The sequence below is a fragment of the Tenebrio molitor genome, chromosome 2, assembly GCF_963966145.1.
Source record: "Tenebrio molitor chromosome 2, icTenMoli1.1, whole genome shotgun sequence".
Classification (NCBI taxonomy): Eukaryota; Metazoa; Arthropoda; class Insecta; order Coleoptera; family Tenebrionidae; genus Tenebrio; species Tenebrio molitor.
In genome coordinates this window covers 8,418,534-8,434,518 of record NC_091047.1, presented here as the reverse complement: position 1 = coordinate 8,434,518, position 15,985 = coordinate 8,418,534, and the positions used below count along the sequence as shown (strand labels likewise).

Genomic DNA, 15,985 nt, shown 5'->3' with positions numbered 1-15,985 from the left:
AGACCTATGACACTAATTTACAATTAAATAAATCGCAAGGCAATGGTCTGAAATTGTTTGACACTAATTTATTATTTTTCAATTATTAATGAAACCAATTAATCGATTTACTGCATGTTCATAAAAGAAACAGTTTTCACGATTAAAACAATGAAGAACATGGTAAAACTCGGTTTCACAATTACTTACTTATTTAAAGTTTAGAAAAAGTAACTCAAATATTTATACAGAAAGGTAATAATGTCTTTGAAAGAACTTTAATATTGTAGATATTGTTCAATAAATACATCTTTTCGCATCGGTTATTCCGGAAATTAACCGACCTACTAACATCATTGTTTTTGTTAAATAAAAATATGAAAAGACTTTATTAAAAATTGGTACATTTGCTCTCATTTTTCTTTGATTGCATTATTACAGTTGTGTTCTCAATTATTCAAAGATGTAGGAGAGTTCATGGCAGCCCCTGTGCGCCTGCTTCATCTTTGCGTCATGGCAACAAGGTACTAAAAACAAACGGTTGTCGGTTCAATATTAAAAAAATGACTCTCTGTTTGGGCCCCACGGGTTCTGGTAAAACCCTTTTGTTAAAGAAGCTTCAAAATATCGAAAATGTGGACACCACGGCCACTTCAGTTCCTACGGTAGGGACCAACATGTTCACGATAAAAATTGACAACGAAATTTACAACATTAGAGAATTAGGAGGCGTCATGTCTCCCTTGTGGTCCAAATACTTCAACGGCATTCAAAAAATCATTTACGTGGTTGATGCTTCAAATCTGTGTCAAATTAGTGCCGCCGGTGTGCTCCTGTACACGATTATAGCCCACCCGATGCTTGCGCAAGCTAAAGTGAGTTAAATTCGTGTTAAATGTTGAGAGCAAGAAAGCGTGATTCCAGTTCCTCCTCGTTTTGACGAAAATGGACGTGAGCTACAGACAGATGCGTAACGAAGCTCTGCTGATGCTGCAAATGCGAAGGTTCGAGAAGGAAATAAAGCAAAAAGTAACGATAACTGAAGCCAGCGCGATCAGCGGTGAAGGAAGAGAAGAAATTTTGAGCTGGTTGAAAAAGAAATGAAACTTTTCAACACTTTCACTTAAACGGACAAATAAAGCGGGCTTTTTATAAAACACTTTCGGTTTCAGAAAACAATTTAACACTTGGCTGACTTGCCGTAAGCTTTCGGTTCTAACTCATATAAATATTAGCTCCGGTATTTGCCTAAGTCAGTTAATTTTAAGACTCTAAACAAACAATACAATGTTCAGTCTCAAGGTACGAGGTGCTTTTCCACAATTTCATCTTTTCTAACGTTCGCTTCCACTTTAGGTCGTCGTTTTGGTAGTTGCCATCTTCCAGCTCGTTCAGGTGAACGCCATCCCAGTTTATGACGATTTGGAGGGAGCCGCTTCGGAACATGGTGAGTCCCTCGTTTTCGCAAATCTTCCCTGTGCTAATCCACGTTTTTAAGATTACGCTCGAGTACAGATCAAAGTTTTCCGGGGCCCCACAGAACACAGCGGTCACGACTACTTCGCCCCCTGGGGTTATTGGGTAAAACAACCAGCTGACGACCACCACTAAATTTAACCATTTGTTACTTTTTTTTACGATATTTTTTACTATGACTGTTGATTTTATTTCATAAATAAAAAAGTTGTTAATTCACAATTCAGGTGTTGTATGTTGGGAGGGTAAATAAGAGTAGTAACTTGCGATATATATATTTCGAATAACTTTAATAAGTACATAGTATGTGATGCATCTATAACACTTGCATAAAATGTACCTCTAACAATATCATTACATAAAAAAAGTCACAAGCTCGAGTCAAGGCAATGGAAGGACGGAATTTTTCCATACGATCAATTTGAATGATTGACAAAAGGCCTCTTTAATGAATAATGTTTATAAAAGTGTAAAATATAATGAAAATATAACCTACAAACTGTTTTTCGCATCTTAAAGGTACTTAAAGTAATATATACACTATTTAAAAATAGCAGTTGCTTTAAAATTGATTTTACCACAATAACAAGAAATAAAATGATTTTAATTTAATACTCAGTTGTAGCCACCATAGATAAATTCGTGTTTCCAGAACTTAGTTCTGGTAAGAAACTTGACCACTAAAATTGTTTCGGACATACTCTTACAATACAATAACTAAAATACTGAATAACAATAATAATATTCCTAAAAATAGTAAAAGGTGTAATTGATAAAATAAAATGGAATTACTTGATACACGATAATGGAATAAAAATTGATTAAAAACAATATATTTGGAATAAAAGCGGAATGTTTCTTTAGTCTTACATTGTTTCAGTTAAGTACTTTTCCTATTAAAATTAGAATAAACGTAAGGCGACACCGTAGCAGATGATCGTTTTGGCGCTGCTCTCCTAGATTCTTAGATTCGAAAGTACCAGTCAACAGTAAAAGAAGTGTATGATTCGTATAAAACGTTAAATATCATTCGACTTTTCAGATATGTTACTTGGACAAATGTTTGTTCATAATACTATGTGGATAAAGTATAAAATTCCACAGCCTTACAGCCAACGGAAGCAATAAATACAAGAGTTCACCTTACAGTTTGCCTTAAAGATGCAAAATTCCGTCTTCGGAACTGTGAGTCTCCTCTAAATTTGTCGTCGGTGCCGTTAAGTCGACGATTTCGTCTTGATCGTACTTGTCCTCGGGATCGGACCCGGCCGTGGTGTGTGACTGTTGGGAGCCACTGGAAAGCTGCGAGTTTCGACTGAAACTCCCTCGCCGTACCGGAGCAACCGTTCTCTGATTGGCCGGCTTCACGGTTATTATCAGGTTCGAACTGTTGGCCACCATCATGTCCGTCACTTGGTCCAAAGTTTTCCCCGCCACTTCGATACCGTTGACCTCGAGGACTTCGTCGTTGACGGCCAAAAGACCGGTGGATTCGGCTAGACCGCCAGGCACAAGACGCGATATGAAAATCCCCGGAATTTTCTCCAACCCTGCGGTTACAAACCGAGAAAAATAAGACAAAAAAGTAAACAAAAAAGCATTATCAATCCATAATTGTGATTACTGATTATTAATTGGAGCAAAAGAGGAATCACAAATAAAGTAATAAAAACAAATATTTTTTCTGACCCAAACTCGGACTGATTGGTTCGAGTTTCAGATGGCGCTGCCAGTAAAACCTGAATGTTAGTGATAAAAAACAAAATTTCTTCAAAAACAATTTACACTCTTTTATTTACTATTATTATGTACTGTATATTTATGCTATATTATCAGAAAACTTATGTAACTGGCAATTTCAAATATATTTGTTTAAGTGTTTTTTTTTTTTTAATTCTGAGTACTGACCACTTTGCGTGACTCGCACGCTGGTCCCATCCCTGATGTAAAATCCAAGGGGTTTATCTGAGCCATGCTTCAGCAATCTCACACGTCTGCAAGTTTCAGGTACGATATCCACATCTATAATGGATGACACTTGTCGAAAATCATGTGGATTGGATATCGCCAATGTTTTTGTTTTTCCTGGAGTCCCCCCTAATATACTCGATATTAAGTTGCGCGGCTTGATGGTTCCATACCCGTTCAACTCTTCAAGACTATCCCCTGTAAGTGCATCACATTGGATTTTGACAAGAACATTTTTTTCAAGTACCTTTTCTCTGTATTATAACCCTCAGAAGGGGTTTTGCGTTCGTTAACGCCCTGCGTAAATTATCATCATTGTTGATGGGCAGTAAGTCTTGGTCGCTTGGGTCAATGTAAGAGACTAAAAAGGCGATATCTCGTAAACGATGGAGACGTTCTAGCAAGTCCCGAAATTCTTCGAATCGGGCTTGAAGGTCCCTTTCGACCGAAAATCGCCTAAATTCTGCGTCAAACTACAAAGAATCAATTAAATAACAAAGCGTATTAAATGATTCATGCTCTCATTCCTTAACAGGCATAGAAAGTCATTATCATAAATCCTAATTAGGGTAAACGAACTTTATTGGGTCAATAAATCGAATAACATCAATAAAAATCTCAAAAATACTTACTTTACTCTTTACTTCAATTTTGTTGAGCATGAGCACACTTTTTATTTCAATTTTGTTTTTTGACATTTTCGGGAATAGGTGATTAAACGATTTCCACAATTTACTTAGCACTAAATACACATTAAACTTTGATTTGTTACAAACAAAACAACTAAATTAATTTAAAAACGTAATGAATTACTTAAATTCTAATTTATTTACGTTTATTCCTCATCCTCTTGCTTGCCAGACAGTTATGGTGAATTTAGTCATCAAAAACAGAATTGCCAATCAACTCCCTAAATGTATTTAAAATTGTTACGTAAAAAAACAAACAATTACATAAATATTTCAGTTTTTATTAACACTAAATCTTTACGTTATCGCTTTAACTAAATATATAAATTTTAGTTTATAACATTATCAGTTTAAATTTTTTAAGATCCTAGCAGAACATGGAAACATAAAATTCCCCTAAATGAAAAACATAACCTAATAACCTCACAGAAGTTCTAGTTTTGTAACAGAAATGAAAAATAAAGATGCAGAAAAAACAAACCCTTGCTTGAAAGAACAAGAGCAAACTTACAAATGTTTTCATAAAAATGATTTTGACAAAGACGCGTGTCAACTGCAAATACAGAATTATAACGTGTGTAAAGGATTTTGGGTATTTATTACATTTACCTTTAATCACAATTACAGATTTGTTGTATTTTAGAATTCTGTGAGAGCTGAAAGAAGAAGGAAAGGTATACGCCCGCATTTACCCCCAGTTGAGGATCGAGAAAAAATCAAAGCAGAATTTTTCGAGAGATTTAAATAAAGTGGCTAACTGGTAAAGTTCAAACTGTACATATGTAGTTGTTTAGCATTTATTAAAAAAAAGAAAAAATAACAAAATTGGATATACTACTAGGTACTGGTAATAAGATTCATCTTTCTTCTAAATAATCACAATGGCACTGACCTTACAGTAAATTTTATTATGTATAAAGTAAAATTACAAAGTGATGCTTCCTTGAGTATTTTGAAAGTCCTATTTATAATAAATAAAAGTAAACGAATATTGCAAAACTAACGTCTTTGGGTAAAGCATGCCACCTAATTAATAACACAATTTTTATGACTATTTGTGATGATATAGGACACGACAAGGTTCTTAAAAATAAATAAATGCATGACAGCACTCATTTGATTCAGGCTACAACTAGTCAATCTGATGACTTTTTTATACTAAAACAGTTGATTCGCAAGTGTTTGCACATCTGACGCACCTTAAAAAGAATGCTTGGTGAAGTTTTTTTTACGATTGGTTGAAAAATACTTACCACACACGTGCCATAATGAATGTGAGCGCATGTCGTAAAAATGCATAACGTGTACGTTAAGAAAAGTTCGAAAGCGGCATTTTTGATTAAAATTGAAAGTAAAATAAAAATTGACGTAGGAACTAACAGCCAGTTGAATATGTCACATCTTGTGTTGCTCATTTGAGCCACAATTAATCGGCACTAAAATATAACGTTAGTAAATTTGTCGGTCCGAGGTGGGGGAATACTTACGCAAATATTTGAAAAAATTGTACTAATTACAACAAAGACCGCTCTAGGATCTCTCTCTAAAATATTACTTGGCGACAGTGATATCCACGATAAAGTGATTAAAAAGAACGCAGTAACTGGTACTAGAGGTCTCATTGCTTCGCTAAACGATCTCATGTGACCTGTTTTTTCTTGATACGAGACGTAAATGTTGTTAAGGATGACAGGTACGTTGGTAAGAAGGGCCATACTGTACAATAAAATCTCAAACATGAGACCTGTGGTGATGCCACCCGGTAGAATAAATTGCCAGCTCTCGTGTCCCGTTACCTTGAAAATGACTCGCTTAGCACGGAACGGATGTTGTTGTCTATCATACTAACCCCGGCAAGTAAAAAGGCTAGAATGGTGCCCCACATTGAAAAGTCGTACCCCCAAGGCAAGAATAAGACACCGGTATTGTACTTTTCCCAATGGGATAAATAAAAATTGAACAAAACGTTCCACAATATGAAGAACATACGGAATGGAATGATACTGTATTTGGGACCACGTCCGAAGAGTGAATACGCTGCGACCGGAATTAAACCGGCCGTGAAAGAATCGAGACCGTGGTCGAACAACTCCCCTAAAGGTCCACTGCTCCCCGTCCGTCTCGCCTGTTTCCCATCGATACCATCTAAACAAGCGCACGTCAGTCTTGCACCTCGCAACGTATTTTTGTTTACCTAGAGTGTACGCTAAGAACAAAAATAAAGCTGCCACCGTGAAGGTCCATCTTGGTAACGCCGGAAATTCGGGATGGTCCGGGTCAGAAGCGTAAAAACCGTAATCTTTCCACGCGAAAAGCATAAATGTTAGCACGGCAAATAGAAATCCTGAGAACGTCATCAAATTGGGTGCCACCCATTTCGGGCAAAACTGGAAAAAGATTGCGTTAAATTCAGAGGGGGTTGTTGACGGGTTTACGTACTTGAACTAACCAGTTCCAGAAGGGGTGCATGACGTAAATGCTGAGAGGACCCGTATCTTTGCAACTGTACTGTAACGAAACAATAGAGACAACACAATTAATATTAAACCTTGTAAACATTGTGCATCAAAATACAGCTAACGGACTGGATAAATCTGAAACTGAAATCGATTAAACCGTCCTCAAATTTCTGGTAGGAAGATCTTAAAACCACTTTTTTTTTCGATAAAATCGATACCAGGTGCAACTTGATGTTTCCAAAATGAAACACGCTGGTGGAGGGTGCATTTATTTATTTTATTATTTTTGAACAAAATTACACTGAAAGTATAGACACAATTAGGCATTCAATTCAAACCGTCGATCCTCCGATGTTTCTTACTCGAAATTACATAAATAAGGTCCACCCACCGAAAACCAGGTGCTTTTCCGTTGACAAATTGATTTTAGAATATATTTTTATGTGAAAATTAGTGATCAGGAAAGTGTTCTAAAAATAACCGAACACATTTGTAGCACATAATTTATAAGAGTTGTGACCCGTGACGGAAAATTAGAAGATTTACGGCAATTATAAACCTATTTAAAAATGAAACAATGTTTTTTCTCAGTTACGTAAAAACATCCACAACCTTGATACGATTTGAAAATGAGAGCGATTTCTCAGAAAATCTCAACAGCACTTTTAAATTGACAAGTGTGTTGCGATCTCGAGTTGTCATTCTTATCAAACGATTTTACGATGTTTTATTTGTTATCTGCACCTGTAGTACGAGTCTCTACTATAAACGGAATGAGTAGTGCTAAATCAATATTTTATTGACAAATCGATTCAAAAGAAATCTGTATTTGTTTAGGCTTTTATCTTAGATAATTTCCAAATATTTAGCGAATCTGATAACGATTTAAAGTTACAAAATTGATAAAAAAAATCTACAATGACTATCAATAACAATGGGGTATTCATGTCCTGTATATTGTATTTTTGTAATTAGCCGTTTCATCATTAGAATCGCTATAGGAAAAAAACAACCTGCAACAACGCACCATTAAAAATTATAGCGCAGTTATGAATATTGTAAATATTTTGTAATTATTGTAGATATTATTGGAGAATGCGAGACATCCGAAATAGTTCACAGATAAGAATTGATAAACTATTGGTTGAGAAATCTATTTAGATATGGAACATATAGAGAGCGAGATTTTTGCTCTTCAATAATTCATTCACTGTTTTAATTAGAAAAGATTGTAAATAAGGATTTTATCTCGTTATACTCGGCTCCAGTTAGTATTAACGTGATTGAGTAATTGATTGATTTGTAAATTTCCATAAACTAATAATTTACATTTCCTGTTTTTTTTTTCTCGTTAAATGACATGCTACTAGTTTTTAATTTAATTATAAGGTGGTAAATTACTTACCTTATACTTATCAAAACCAACCAAGTGGTTCGTAGTTAAATATTCTACTTCCATGGTTTAAATATTTTAAGCTTATATTCTACAATAATAAACACTACGTCTTAATTCATTTAACTTGAATTTAGATCATTATTCGAGTCATTAAACGTAAAGTGTGATTTGTCTGCTTATATACCTAACACTAACACGCCATTTTCGTTATACAAATATGATGGCCGATGTGAGCGACCTCTTCGTTGTATCTGTCAAAGAAATGACATATTTGTCAACGTAGGTATCTGTAATTTTTTTACTTTACCAAGAAATATATTTTCAAAAAGTGAAAAATACAATTTTTTCTCAAGATTTAGAAAAATAGAAAACAATTTTAAAAGTAATTTTAATATTAATAGAAAACTGTCAAAAAAGTTTCCTGTAATGTATTACAGAAACCTGTAGGTATCTGTTTAGTGCGACCTCTGTGATTGTAATTGTAGATCATTCTTCCACTTTCTTTAGTTTTGAAGTTAATTTGTTAGGTTAATGATGTATTTCACTTTTTGGGTATATCAAGTATCAACACAATTGATTTCTTTATATTTGATTTTATTTATGAAATTGTTTGATATATTACCAGGTAACAGACAAGTAAAAAATAAACTTAAATAATAACAGTTCACTTATTTTTTTCCTTCAACCATAATAATATGGTAGCCAAATTTAGTTTTAATTGGAGGATCAGTGTAAACTGGGTTATTCACAGTTGAAATAGGGAGTGCAAAGGCAGCATCTTGAAATGGACCTACCATTGAACCTCTAGTCATCCATCCTAAATCACCCCCTTGTCTTGCCTTGTCTTCACTATAAGCAGCTGCTACTTCAGGAAATTTTTGGCCCGCTTTCAACTTTTCTAAAGCTTCAAGACATTTGCCTTGTTTTTCACACAAAATGTGTCTCACTTTGACAGCAGTACCTCCTTTTTTCTCCTTGGATTTATCACCAGATTCATCTTTAGATTTGCTAGCTCCCTTGGAGCCTCCTTTTGCCGACTTTGGCGGCATTACTACATTTGTTTTGTTATACGCTTAACAACTAACGACTTTCATTTTAAGTTATGTTAAACTACATCAAACTACATGTGCGAAGATAAAAAACATATGTTAAAAGCACCCTGAAATACCGACCACTTCCTAAAGAAATAAAGAATAGAAAACATCTGAAACACTAGAGGCGCTGCAGATGTCATCTGGTAATAAACCGCGAATTTTAAAATTCTAAATGTACATGTATGGGGAAGAGCGAGTTGAAATAAGTAAAAAACTAACGGGTGACTATTAAAATTTTCACTTGGAGTTGGCTTTGAACGAGTTTTTATTTTTTCTGTTACTTTAGACACACGCAAGAACGAACGACAAATGTCAGTCAGCCAGTACAATTGAAACATAACCTATAAATTTTGCGCGGCATCAGCATAACATGAAACGCCAAATTAAGAGAAAAAACAGAGTTAAAGTCAAAAGTTCAAAACGAAACATGACAGGGCGGAGCTTAGGATGCGCGCTCTCCAATTTACCGCTGACAGGGGCGTATCATACAGTCGTCAGTTTACGGGCAATTTTTGACTCCGCCACTGTCATATAGGTAATATTTCTTTTTCATCCTCAACTCGTAAGGGATTTAATATTTAATAATATACCAACATTTCAGTTTGTTTGGGAACCGTTGAAAAATTTCAGATTAAAAAAGTCAAGTTTTTATGTCATTCGAGGTTATGTTCGATTTTTGTCGTTTAAGTTGTTTTGAGTTTCATCATGAATTTTTGATCAAATTTGTAAAGTGATGATAAAATAGTACCTGCAGCTTATTCAGAAAACAACAAATGCTTAAACAGCCAAGTAAAATGACTGTAATTGTGAGTAAAAGCATAAAATGAAACATCAAAGAAGTTGCTCAAAATGCTTGCCATCGTTTGCAATGCAAGCTTCAACACGACGTATCCAAGACAAAGGGTCGTGTATTGGGAAGTATAGGTACCTTTCACCGTAGATTTGCCGTGCTACTTCTGAATATCCACGGACTTCGCCATAAATCAAAACCAGATCGGTTTTCTCCAGGGTGGTGAAGGTGAAAGCCATTTGTGATTTAAATTGAGGTCAAGCAAGATTGAAGTTTTTGCCAAAATGACTTAATTTTGTATTAAGTGACAACAAAAAAAGTCTACTATGATTTTTTTGTCTCATTTTTTCATAAAATCCAGTGGCTCTCAAATTTTTTTGAAAAACTTTTAGCCCCTTTTTTTCGAAACATGAACATTCGTATAAGGCATTATTGGTACAATTGTTAGCTTTTGTGGGGTTCTATCACAGGTTAAAATATCTGCACAACTTTCAAAATCACCCTGTATACTGCCTGTCCCAGAACTGCCTCCCCATAGAAAATAGGCATGTGCCGACAGCAAAAGAGACTCAAAATTTTTTCGCAAATGAATGTGATAGATTACCAAGAACCAGAAGACGTCTTAGTTTTCATGTGGGCTTATTATAAATCTCCTGTTTCATTCTTGAGTACCAGGGAAAAGCTTCGGTTTCATGTGCTCCTAATATAGACTTCCTGCTCCATTCTTGAAGTTAATAAATTTTTGTAAACAGTGAATGTGATAATCGCAAAGAAACTCAAAACCTCTTCACTTTCATTGCTTCTGATACAAATCTACGAATAATTTTTGAGCTTATTTTTAGCTTTTTAACCAATAAATGCGATAGGCGCCAAGAAACGAAGGACCTCTTCAATTTCGTGTGATCGTGATACACCTCTGCTTTGTTCTGGAAATTGGTAAAAACTTGAATGTGGCATGTGCCAACAACCTCAAGACCTCTTCGCTTTCATGTGATCCTAATATAAACCTTCAGTTTCATTGTTTAAATCTCTTAATTTTCTCACCTCCGCGAAAACAAACTCAGTCACAGTTCGTTTTTCGATATCTATTGATGGAAAGACAAACTAAAACGCACCAAGAAAAGAACTCTTCTATTTCACAGATGATCTCCTGCTCTGTTCTTGAAGTTATTTTTAAGAACAATAAATATAACAGGCGTCAAGAAATTCCGGATCTCTTCGCTTTCAGCTGATCCTAACACACAACTCCTGTTTCATTTTTGAAAAGATTACCTATAATATCGCGCGTTCAAATGAAATCCTGGGCTGGGAAGGCGTTGGAAACCGCCAATTGTTGTGCTTTTTTAAAGCGTAGATTAATTGGAGCATGTTGACAGCTAACCTAAAATTTAGAGCCAAACATTTTTTCTCTTTTTTTCTTTCTTTGCAATGTTTTACATCAAAAATAGAATAACGTAACGATTCCTATTCTCGGAGCAAATATCTATGGGCACCCTTTGCTGAAAACAAACATGTTCAATTATGTCCCGATTAAACATAAACAATTGTCATTCGTGTCAAACGGCGGGAAATTCAAACTTTACACTGTTCTAAACGGTTTAATTTTTCCAACGCCTACTCAGCCCAGGATTTTATTTGAACGCCCGATATTTCCCAAACAAGTGACAGGCGCCAAGAAATTCGAGACCATGTGATCTTAATTCAAACCATGGAACATTTTTGAAATGATTTCATTTTTCACAAGCAACATGTTCAGACGCCAAGAAGTAAAAGATCTTCTGGTTTTCAGGTGTTTTCTTTTTGCCTCAGTTTTGAATTTGTTCCTATTTGGCAAATAATAAGGGAGCAAGATCAAGAAACCAAAGACCTCTTCGCTTTCACGTGACCTGAATACGAACCTTGTTTTAATTTTCAAATTTTTACAATTCTGTCAACACAATCAGAGCGAACTAATGCAAATTAGACTCTTAACACGTTTTTGATTATACGCTACGTAGCATTTTATTATTTAATCGAAAATGAAATTCCATTTAGAAACGTAAATTCTTTTGATTTATTTATGGTGTTGCAATTTGTTGCGATTGCTTGTTTAACAACTGCAATTATTGTAAGAAAATCAGTTTTCACTTACTAGTCACTACTAACGTGACGTGCTTGAAATAATTACAGTCATAAAACCAAGGGTTAAATGGGCACCGGATCTTCAGCATGCAAACCCATTGAAACTTTTGCAACAATTCTCATGATATTTTATGTATTTTATTTGTTTATTTCGTTGAAACTGTTTTTTTTTTTGCGGGATGAGGTGGTGAATGAGAGATCCTGGTTGGAGTTGTGTTTTATTCTTTACCCAAATTTGTTATACGTAATATAGAATACATTGTCGGCATTGGCACTGTTTGAAAAAAATATATTTCATATCAATCAGCATAATTACAATAAAAAACAATTACAATAATACTTATAACAAAGTCTTAAACAAAGGAGACGACGCTATATTCACGAGATCGCGTAATTTTTAGCGTAATCTTCAGATCACAACACATAAAAGTTTATTAAATGGTCACTTCTTGTCCTCTAATTTGGCTTTGTCTAGAGACGAAGTAACTAACATGGCCTGTCCTTGTTGCGTATTTTGGTTGGGAAACATTTTGTCTAAATGCTTCAACGATTCACTTAAAAAGTTCTGGATGGCGGTCAGAGCGGCCACGATGGCTGGACTGCCGAATCCATGGCTAATGAGCGAAAAGTGCGTTAAATGTCGTTGTATCGAGGGGTCTAGAAGAATTTGCGGCCTAGTATTGCACAAAGGTGACCGATCCTGGTTCAAGAGATCCATCAATTCTTTCGTGATTTGTTTGGTGGCCTGGAGGAGTTCCTTCCTTCGAGGAGTCTCTCCGTGTTGCCTGAGCAAATACTCCGCCACTTGCCTCGCGGGAAATTCCGTCTCGCACACATAACCGAAGTCTCTGGCTAAGTGGATGGCCTCACCCTCTACTAACGAAGTTAACAAAGTCACATTGGCGGCTTTTCGCCGCCCCGCCGGAAGGTTGAGACCGATCTTTTCCAGCTTCTCCCTAAGGATGCGTCCGCCGTTCTTGCTCTTGGCCCTCCTCAACACCCCGCCGAGGAGCGACGCGTTGAGGCATTCCGGGGGCGACAAACGCCGTTGTACTTCGCCTACGGTTACTTTGTACTTTGAGGTTGAGGAGAGGAGAGAGAGACGACCAGGAACCGAACAAAAGACGTCGCTGGGTGACACCATCGCGCCTCCGCCGTGGTCCTTGCCCCCTTTCATACCTGCAACAAAATAAAAGAACTCTAATAAAAGGAATCGCCGCAAGGGGTCTCGTTCGGTTGTTTGAAGGCGTGTTCACATCTGTCACGATAATAATACAGTCGACACCCTTTTTTAATTCAAATTGGCTTTTCTAAACGCGAAATAATTGGCGGGTCGCAGTGCTTACTTTTTAACAGAGGTAAGTCGGATATGAAGCCGGTGTTGTCGTCGATGCCGCCCTGGGCCTCTTCCACCGCCTGCCCCAGCGCCTGGTGCAGCGACAGGGGGTCATCGTGGGGTCTTTGTGGGGTCGTTACGGAGTAATCCGGACGGCCGCCGCCCGGCGCCGTGCTGTACGGGAACCCGGCCCCATGGCCCAACTGACTCTGAAAAAACAACAAAAAACAAACTCTAATTACTATTTTCATAATATTCAACAAGAACGACCGCAACAAATCTACTTTTAATTCTCCGCCAGGACCAATATTCCCCCCCTCAATTATTTCACTTGATGAAACGAACACGTTCATCTAGATTCTAGATGCATAAAACATGTTTCCATAATATTTTATTAATCTTTTTAAATTCAGTAGTTCTAGAATCAACTTTAAGAAACACGAATGCAAAAAGGTGTGGTGTTGTGCTTATTCCTTGAATGTATCGGATCATACCGTAGTTTGAGGTTTTTTTGATCTAAGTAACTAAATCTGGTAACTTTTTTTAACTTCTTTGTTGTTACTGTGTGTGTTGTGTTTTAAATGATGTTTATCAAAATTTTGTGTATTTTAGGTTAAATATCGCAAAGTAAGGTTATATTAACGTTGCAAGACTTTTTCCACACTTATCTAATAATAGATTTTGCCTTTTACCTACTCTCAAATTGATCAACTTTTTCAAAATTTCATTTTATTGCCAACATAAAAAAGGTACAGTCGATGGACAAATAAAACTGGGACAAAAATGACAATCACATGAGTCAAAATTTACAAATTTGCATCGTTTAACTACGGCTTTATCACAAATAGGAAATAGGTTAACTTTGGTATGCGTATGACATATTATATAGAGACTGACAAATATATTGACAATTCAATGGTCTGATTTACATAGATTAAATTTTAAGTGTCCCAGTTTTATTTGTCCACCGACCGTACATACAAAAAACAAAATAATTTGAATTTTACAATAATTCGCTACAACAAAAACCAAATCCCTTTTAGTTACTCAGGTCAAAAAAAAAACCGGACTATATGTATAAGTCAAATACATACAAAGTAATTAAGTACCTACCTGTAATAAATGTTTGACATATTGTGTTGTTTGTAATTTATTCTCCTCTAGATTTGTAAATTTGACATTTGACAGCTGACATTTGTCGTTTTGCAGTTTTCAATGTTCAAAGTGTTAATTAAGGTGCTCCAAGTTAGTTAAGGAAGCAAAAGAGTTTTTCAAGACTGTCTCGTACAGCACACGTAATTGCTGTATTAAGTAAGTACTAAACATTTTGTTTACACCATAACAAACATTTTCATGCTTTAGCGGCAATGAAAATGGTTTAGGATACATTTATTTAGTGCGATTCTGTTTCAAAATTTAGCAATATTGTTATTGAACAACATTGATTTTGCATAGATGCAACCAATCAACAGCTGACAAAATATCCCAGTGTTCTAAACCAGGAAACGTCTTTGATATTTGAGATGTGATAAACAGTTTTGTTCGTTGTATTATTTTTCAATAATCAATTGAACAAGCGAAAATTGTTGTATGATTTAATTATAATAATTTGTAAAAAAAATGTTTACTTTTAGTTACATTACCTTAAAGTCCCTTACTTTTAGGCAACCAAGTAATCACATCGATTTACAGTGTATTTACGCTATGCATTGTAGGTGGGAAATTTTGCAGCAAACTGCGATGTCATTTATAATAACCCTGCATTCTGTATTATAACGGGTGTTTAAAAACTGACACGTTTGAAGTTGGCTGCGGTTTGGTACACGCTTGTTGTTACGTAACCTACATAACCTAAACCTATGAACATGAACAACCGTGTTTATCAAAACATGCATTCAAAACAGGCTACTCCAGATAGTTTAGTTTCTGAACGTAGGTTATTTCATAACCCCAGAGCATAACGTATGCATCAGATATTCTTAAAAGTGTGCAAATTATTGTAATTTTTGTCAAAACGTGCAGTTACACACTTCAATGCATTTTTTATCTTTTCTGCGAAACGAAAACTAATCATTGTAAATTTTACATTAGACACTATTTAGTGAATGTCAAGAACGATGAACACATTTGTAAAATTCGGATGAACACGAAAGAAAACGTGATTTCCCAATTTGTTCGGATTTGCTCCACTTTAGTGGTGTGCCGAACAGGTGATGCAAACTCCATCTGAGCCGTCGGTAGGAAATTGATGATGTTCTAAGAAGTGGGCATTATGCAATTAAAACGGTGGTGATATTACATGACACGAAATAAATTAATGGCTCGTAGAAGGAAGAAACACAATATGAGCCCAATTTAGATAACTGTAAATTGCCGAAGAGAAGTGACGTAGAGGTATTTAACAGAGAGAGGCCGAAAGAGATTTAATGATGATGCATGATGGTACGAAAAATCTCCGTTTCGCGATCCTCTCGTGTAGGTACGTGAGACCGCCAGCCCCAGTTGACAAAATATTATTACGACAGGGATCGATCCGAGATGAAGGAGCACAATCCTGACATATTTGCGATGTCTTGACATAGTTGCAACACTGAATACTTGCCGGAGAATGTCAGTTATCCGAGCACCCTTCGATAGCCCCAGCCGACAGATAAGACGATTTGAATTTCCTATACCC

At 35.9% G+C, this 15,985-nt stretch overlaps 6 protein-coding genes across 7 annotated transcripts in view; 2 read left to right on the top strand and 4 right to left on the bottom strand.

Moving 5' to 3' along the window:
- Nucleotides 1-34: 34 nt before the first annotated feature.
- On the top strand, nt 35-1,677 carry LOC138124978 (ADP-ribosylation factor-like protein 16). Its single transcript, XM_069040179.1, has 4 exons — nt 35-854; nt 904-1,281; nt 1,336-1,426; nt 1,478-1,677. Exons 1-2 carry the CDS (start codon nt 543-545, stop codon nt 1,081-1,083), a joined length of 492 nt encoding a protein of 163 aa, XP_068896280.1. The 5' UTR covers nt 35-542; the 3' UTR covers nt 1,084-1,281; nt 1,336-1,426; nt 1,478-1,677.
- A 37-nt stretch (nt 1,678-1,714) lies between these two features.
- On the bottom strand, nt 1,715-4,312 carry par-6 (partitioning defective protein 6). Its single transcript, XM_069040178.1, has 4 exons — nt 4,056-4,312; nt 3,671-3,896; nt 3,364-3,621; nt 1,715-3,005 (listed from the first exon to the last, which is right to left on the bottom strand). Exons 1-4 carry the CDS (start codon nt 4,119-4,121, stop codon nt 2,611-2,613), a joined length of 945 nt encoding a protein of 314 aa, XP_068896279.1. The 5' UTR covers nt 4,122-4,312; the 3' UTR covers nt 1,715-2,610.
- A 162-nt stretch (nt 4,313-4,474) lies between these two features.
- LOC138124980 (coiled-coil-helix-coiled-coil-helix domain-containing protein 7) lies at nt 4,475-8,183 on the top strand. Its single transcript, XM_069040181.1, has 2 exons — nt 4,475-4,704; nt 4,756-8,183. Exons 1-2 carry the CDS (start codon nt 4,564-4,566, stop codon nt 4,858-4,860), a joined length of 246 nt encoding a protein of 81 aa, XP_068896282.1. The 5' UTR covers nt 4,475-4,563; the 3' UTR covers nt 4,861-8,183.
- On the bottom strand, nt 5,001-8,118 carry LOC138124974 (ethanolaminephosphotransferase 1-like). The gene is made up of 7 exons (XM_069040177.1): nt 7,977-8,118; nt 6,552-6,620; nt 6,307-6,499; nt 5,962-6,257; nt 5,600-5,908; nt 5,366-5,548; nt 5,001-5,311 (listed from the first exon to the last, which is right to left on the bottom strand). Exons 1-7 carry the CDS (start codon nt 8,028-8,030, stop codon nt 5,249-5,251), a joined length of 1,167 nt encoding a protein of 388 aa, XP_068896278.1. The 5' UTR covers nt 8,031-8,118; the 3' UTR covers nt 5,001-5,248.
- A 361-nt stretch (nt 8,184-8,544) lies between the features above and the next one.
- Nucleotides 8,545-9,146, bottom strand: LOC138124979 (peptidyl-prolyl cis-trans isomerase NIMA-interacting 4). Its single transcript, XM_069040180.1, has one exon. It carries the CDS (start codon nt 9,014-9,016, stop codon nt 8,636-8,638), a length of 381 nt encoding a protein of 126 aa, XP_068896281.1. The 5' UTR covers nt 9,017-9,146; the 3' UTR covers nt 8,545-8,635.
- A 3,030-nt stretch (nt 9,147-12,176) lies between these two features.
- Nucleotides 12,177-15,985, bottom strand: part of TfAP-2 (transcription factor AP-2) — a 62,832-nt gene continuing 59,023 nt past the window's right edge. For both annotated transcript variants that reach the window (XM_069038499.1, XM_069038498.1), the window contains exons 3-4: nt 13,319-13,517; nt 12,177-13,151 (exon numbers count right to left, since the gene is read on the bottom strand). In XM_069038499.1, coding sequence (XP_068894600.1) covers nt 12,415-13,151; nt 13,319-13,517 — 936 coding nt within the window. In that variant the 3' untranslated portion in view covers nt 12,177-12,414. The remainder of the gene's footprint in view (nt 13,152-13,318; nt 13,518-15,985) is intronic.

Coding starts and splice junctions, on each gene's coding strand:
- LOC138124978 (XM_069040179.1), top strand. CDS start 543: ATGACTCTCTGTTTGGGCCCCACGGGTTCTGGTAAAACCCTTTTGTTA. Junction 855..903: donor CGATGCTTGCGCAAGCTAAA/GTGAGTTAAATT, acceptor GCGTGATTCCAG/TTCCTCCTCGTTTTGACGAA.
- par-6 (XM_069040178.1), bottom strand. CDS start 4,121: ATGTCAAAAAACAAAATTGAAATAAAAAGTGTGCTCATGCTCAACAAA. Junction 3,622..3,670: donor GGTTATAATACAGAGAAAAG/GTACTTGAAAAA, acceptor ATGCACTTACAG/GGGATAGTCTTGAAGAGTTG. Junction 3,006..3,363: donor CGTGCGAGTCACGCAAAGTG/GTCAGTACTCAG, acceptor TTGTAACCGCAG/GGTTGGAGAAAATTCCGGGG.
- LOC138124980 (XM_069040181.1), top strand. CDS start 4,564: ATGAAAAATAAAGATGCAGAAAAAACAAACCCTTGCTTGAAAGAACAA. Junction 4,705..4,755: donor ACGTGTGTAAAGGATTTTGG/GTATTTATTACA, acceptor GTTGTATTTTAG/AATTCTGTGAGAGCTGAAAG.
- LOC138124974 (XM_069040177.1), bottom strand. CDS start 8,030: ATGGAAGTAGAATATTTAACTACGAACCACTTGGTTGGTTTTGATAAG. Junction 6,500..6,551: donor TCTGGAACTGGTTAGTTCAA/GTACGTAAACCC, acceptor ATCTTTTTCCAG/TTTTGCCCGAAATGGGTGGC. Junction 5,549..5,599: donor CAATTTTTTCAAATATTTGC/GTAAGTATTCCC, acceptor GTTATATTTTAG/TGCCGATTAATTGTGGCTCA.
- LOC138124979 (XM_069040180.1), bottom strand. CDS start 9,016: ATGCCGCCAAAGTCGGCAAAAGGAGGCTCCAAGGGAGCTAGCAAATCT.